This window comes from Ricinus communis, chromosome 9 (genome assembly GCF_019578655.1).
Source record: "Ricinus communis isolate WT05 ecotype wild-type chromosome 9, ASM1957865v1, whole genome shotgun sequence".
NCBI lineage: Eukaryota > Viridiplantae > Streptophyta > Magnoliopsida > Malpighiales > Euphorbiaceae > Ricinus > Ricinus communis.
Window position 1 is genome coordinate 24,774,876 of NC_063264.1, and position 5,122 is coordinate 24,779,997.

The 5,122-nt window shown below is 27.6% G+C and overlaps 1 protein-coding gene across 1 annotated transcript; it reads left to right on the forward strand.

Annotated features, from left to right (window-relative positions):
* Positions 1-2,449: 2,449 nt before the first annotated feature.
* On the forward strand, positions 2,450-3,574 carry LOC8266288 (AP2/ERF and B3 domain-containing transcription factor At1g50680). Its single transcript, XM_002529912.2, has one exon. The coding sequence runs from the start codon at positions 2,450-2,452 to the stop codon at positions 3,572-3,574; it is 1,125 nt and encodes a 374-aa protein (XP_002529958.2).
* Positions 3,575-5,122: the final 1,548 nt, after the last annotated feature.

Below are 5,122 nucleotides of genomic sequence, written 5' to 3' on the forward strand. Positions count from 1 at the left end.
GGAAAGAGGCCAAGTTGTCACTCTCCTAACCAAACAAAACATAAAAACCCCTTATACATGTGTATAAAAATGTAACAAAAAGTTTGTAAGGAATAGATAGAAGAAGAGAAACAAAAAAAAAAAAAAAAAAAAAAGAAAAAGAAAAGGGGAAAGAGATGAAGATGAAAGCTTTTTCTAAATCTTGTTTGGTGAGGGCTTCATTTAACCTAAATTAGTTTAAAGCACTTAAAACTATCACATTTTTAAAGTTTAGACAATTGATTTAAAAATATAAATAAAAAAGTTTATATAATTATTTCAATAATAGAAAATGACATTCTTAGTGAGTCAGTGGCCATTTACTATATATATATATATTATTCCAAAATCCCAATATAGAGAAGCTAAGTTGTCAACCTCCTAACCAAACAAAACGTAAAACTTTTTATCTGAATATTTATATACTAGTGATGTCGTAGATTAAATCTATCAAAAGAATTCTTTTAAAATTTTACTTAATCGATGCTTCAGTAAATTTAAATTGGCCAAAAATACTTAAAAATATTATTTTCTTAAAATGAAGATACTTAATTGGAAGAATAGAATATTCAAAAATTAAAATAGTAGAAATCCAAAAGCTAAACACTGTTTATATAATTATTTCAACAATGCAAACTGATATTCTTAGTGAACTAAAGGCTCTTTATACTATAATATATATATAATAGTGTGAAGGAAGGAGGGCATGTAAGCAAAAGTATCTTATTTAATTCATTGAGTTATTTATTAATGAAATATTTCTTTAAGAAAACAGAAATATAAATTTTAAAAGTAGAATTCCAGTTATATAGAAAAATTATGAAATATATTATCTTTAATTGGATTTAAATTAAAATAAATATATAACACCTATATCAGGATTAGATTAATAGAAGAGTTCAATTATTAATATTCATGTACATCGAACATGCGTGAAAAATTATTTATTTATTTATTTGATTTTTAATGATAAATAACAAAATAAAATATTTTAAAATAAAAAAACCACAGTAATTAGTATTAAGCTTTAATACTAATTTCAAAATAATCGACATAATTAAAAATAAAAACTTCATAAGATCTTTATAATAATTTGGATAATCTTTTTCCATTTTAAAAATTCTTGAAACATAAATTATCAAGCTTTCATTTAATTATACTCATCCTTAACAGTGATAATGATTTAAATATATTTTAGATATCTAATCTAAATATAATATTAGAATTAAAAGGTTTAATTTTATAATTTTTTAAAAAGTAAGGAAAAAAAGAATAGTTCATACCGGAAAATATTTGCTATATTCTACTTTATTAAAAGAAAATATTTCTATTATTGTATAAATATTAATTATATTAATATGCTTTTAGAACATACGTGGATCATATTATTTATTGATAGTTATACATATAATTAGTATAAATTTCATAAATCATAAATAAGCTCATTTAAAGATGAAACTTTTATAGAAAAAAGATTTTGTCATTATATTAACACTAGAAATATTTATAATGATAAATGTAAAAATATATATCATTATTTCTTAAATTATAACGAGTCAAATAATTAATATTCATCTGTAATACACGGGAGTAAAAAAAACTAATATATATAAAAAATCGAATGCCTATAACAAAAAAGAGAAAGAAAACCTTACTAATATTGGTAATTTAAGTTACTATTGGATTTACCCTATTTGGAAAGTTAAGTGAAATAGAGCTAACATTTGTAAGTTTTAACACACTTAACTTACACTACAAGAAATTAGTTAGTGAGATTTATATTATATATATATATAATTCCAAAATCCTGATGGAGAGAAGCCAAGTTGTCACCCTCCTAACCATATAAAACATAAAAACCTCTTATACATGTGTATAAAAATGTACCCAATTAATGTAACAAAACAATAATGTACCCTAAAACAGACTAAAACTATACAGAGTTTTCAATATCAAATATGCAATAGCTGATTATATACTAAATTAAGACATGCATGGCTTTTTCAAATTTGTTCTAACTTACTAACTATTTCTAATGGAAATCATAAAAAAGATTTTGTTTCAATTATTAAAATTTTCTTCTCCAAACAAAAAATTGCTTCATTTTTACTGGAATACAAAATTTCTAGTGAGAATAACTTTTCTTGAATTTGCTGTAAATGCACCTAACTCAGTTTCATTTCTTGAACACTCTCCACCTTCCAAATAGAACTCTATGCCATTTTCATGCAACAGAATCCATAATTTACTTCATTTGTCCAGATGTATATTAAATTTTTTGTGGTATATTATTTTTATTCTCTTCTTCTTTTCTTCTTCTTCATCAATCATCAGCATTTGTCTTCTCCTGAAGCTTAATTTTCTGAGTTATTTTGTCATCTCCCTGGTACCATTTAGTGAACTATACTGATTGTTTTTCCTTGGAGATTGAATGGAAGAAGAGGCATCAACAAGCACGCTTTCTAATGCAAAGAATGAAAATGGAACTGCAGAAGTTTCAGATTCTTTCGACAGCCATTGTCATCCGTTTCCAGCAAACAAACGTCCGAGACTCGGGAACAATATTGGTGCAGCCAATTTAGCCAAATTCAAAGGGGTTGTTCCGCAGCAAAATGGACATTGGGGTGCACAGATATATGCAAATCATCAAAGGATTTGGTTAGGAACATTTAAGTCAGAGAAAGAAGCAGCAATGGCTTATGATAGCGCAGCAATCAAGCTACGTAGTGGGGATTCACATAGGAATTTTCCATGGACAGATAAGAACATTCCGGAGCCTGATTTCCAAACCCAGTACAGCACAGAAGCAATTTTGAACATGATCAGAGATGGATCTTATCAACCGAAATTCGCTGATTTTCTTAGGACACAATCAGGAAGACAAGAACAAGCTGGTGCAAGTTTTAATAATCAAACAAAAGTGCCTGGTAGTGATCATGGGCAGTTCTCATGCATACAGCTTTTCCAAAAGGAACTAACACCAAGCGATGTAGGTAAGCTTAATAGACTTGTAATACCTAAAAAATTTGCAGTCAAGTATTTTCCTTATATAAGTGGAAATGGGGAAGAAGAAGGAGAAGAAGAAGAAGAAAAGGTGGTGGGAGCTCCAAGTGTATTAGATGATATAGAACTTGTATTTTATGACAGGTTAATGAAATGCTGGAAGTTTAGGTATTGTTATTGGAGAAGTAGCAAAAGTTTTGTATTTACAAGGGGTTGGAATAGGTTTGTGAAGGAAAAAAATTTGAAGGAAAAGGATATTATTACATTTTATGCATGTGCATCTCCAGATAATAGGGTGCAAGAAGGTCAGAATTTTTCATTAATTGACATAAGTTATAGCAATGGACAAGTTGTGGTTGATGGGAATAACCAGATGGAGGAGATGCAAAAGGAACTTGAATTGAGATTGGGACACACTATTAGAAGAAGATTACAGAAAGATGATCGTGTGAAAGAGATTAATGGGTTGAAAGAATTAGAATCAAAAAATAATAATAATAATAATAAAATGAAAGGAAAAGGGTTGAGGCTTTTTGGTGTGAGGATCGACTGACATATAGAAATGCATGAGTAAGATGCATGAAAAGGTGTAAGCTTGGAATTCTATTGGAAATTTGAGTTAAAGAAAAAAAGGGCTTCTGATCCTGTGAAAATGGAATCAAGAAAAAAAGAAAGATGGGTCATTTACAAGGATCGATTGTAGAATAATAATGGAAAAGGAGTGTACCAATTTGAGCTTTAGTGGCTTTCTTGGTCACCATCACAAGGAGGTTTTCTGCCGTCAGCCTTTAATAATTCAAGGAATAGTTTATAGTGGCATCAATGAATTATTTAGGGGACTTGAAGTTGGACCAATTGTTCAACTTTAAGTAAGTGTTAATTGTTTAACAAATTGCTACATATATATATATATTACATTATTAGTGAAATTAAGTATATTTATATAACACGTTTTTATCTTTCATTATGTAAGTGATATATCAATAAGTATATTAGACATGTTGTCCTTATTCCAACTCCAATGACTAAGTGATTCCTTTCCTTAGTCCTTTCCAATGACTAATTTACTCCAATGACTTTATATGGGACTCTAAAAGTTATTCCTTTCCTTCTAGCTCGGAATAAGACAGCCAGGATTTCTCATATTTGAGTCCAACTAGGATTTGTATTGAGTGAAGTTTTCAACTTATTGGACATGGTTTGCTCGGCACATCTTAATCGGTCATCAATGGTAATAGCATAGAGGGAAAGGGTTTCAATATTTGGATCTTTTCAGTGTGCACATTGAGAGATTAGTGAGGTAAAAGATTTCATTTAGATTTTACCATAGATTGTGACTTAAACAAAATAAAAAAAGAAAAAAGAAAAAAGAAAGAACAAACAAGGTAATTCAAGAGCTGATCCTGTGAGAAACAAAACATTTTCTTTTTTCTTTTTAAGAGAAAAAAAAAAAAGGACCATTCACATAGACCAATATGTAAAAGGAATGGAGCATTTTGAGCTTTGTTGGCTTTTATAGTTGCTAATTTGTGCCATCACATTCAGGTCTCAAGTAACACTCACTCCCTCAGCCTTGAGCCTTCTATAATGAGTTACTAATTTGTACCATCACTTTGAGGTCTCAAATATCCTGCTATAGTTAATTGTATAAAAATAATCACTAAAAAAAATTGAAAATAATTAATTAAATATTTTTAATTTCTTATTATAATAATAGGAATAAAAAATAAATAATTAAATTTTAATTTCTTTCATACATTAAAATCTATTTATACTATATTTGGTTTAAATCTTTAAAAGAAAATTATTTTATTTGAGAAAAAGATAAGAGAGAAATAAAATAGATATTTTTGTGGCATGAATATATTGATTTAATAATATATAATTCATTTAAAAATTCTACCTATTTTGTGAGAATTTAGTTTAGCTATAATAATCCCACCCAAATTTAATTATGTTTAATAATAAATTAACTTTCATTTTATTTAAAATATATAAATTTTAGATTCACAATTGAATTTCATATAGTTTATGGATTTCAACCAAACACTCTATTATCATAAACTGAACTGAAATGTAATAAATTTCAGCTTCTACAAAG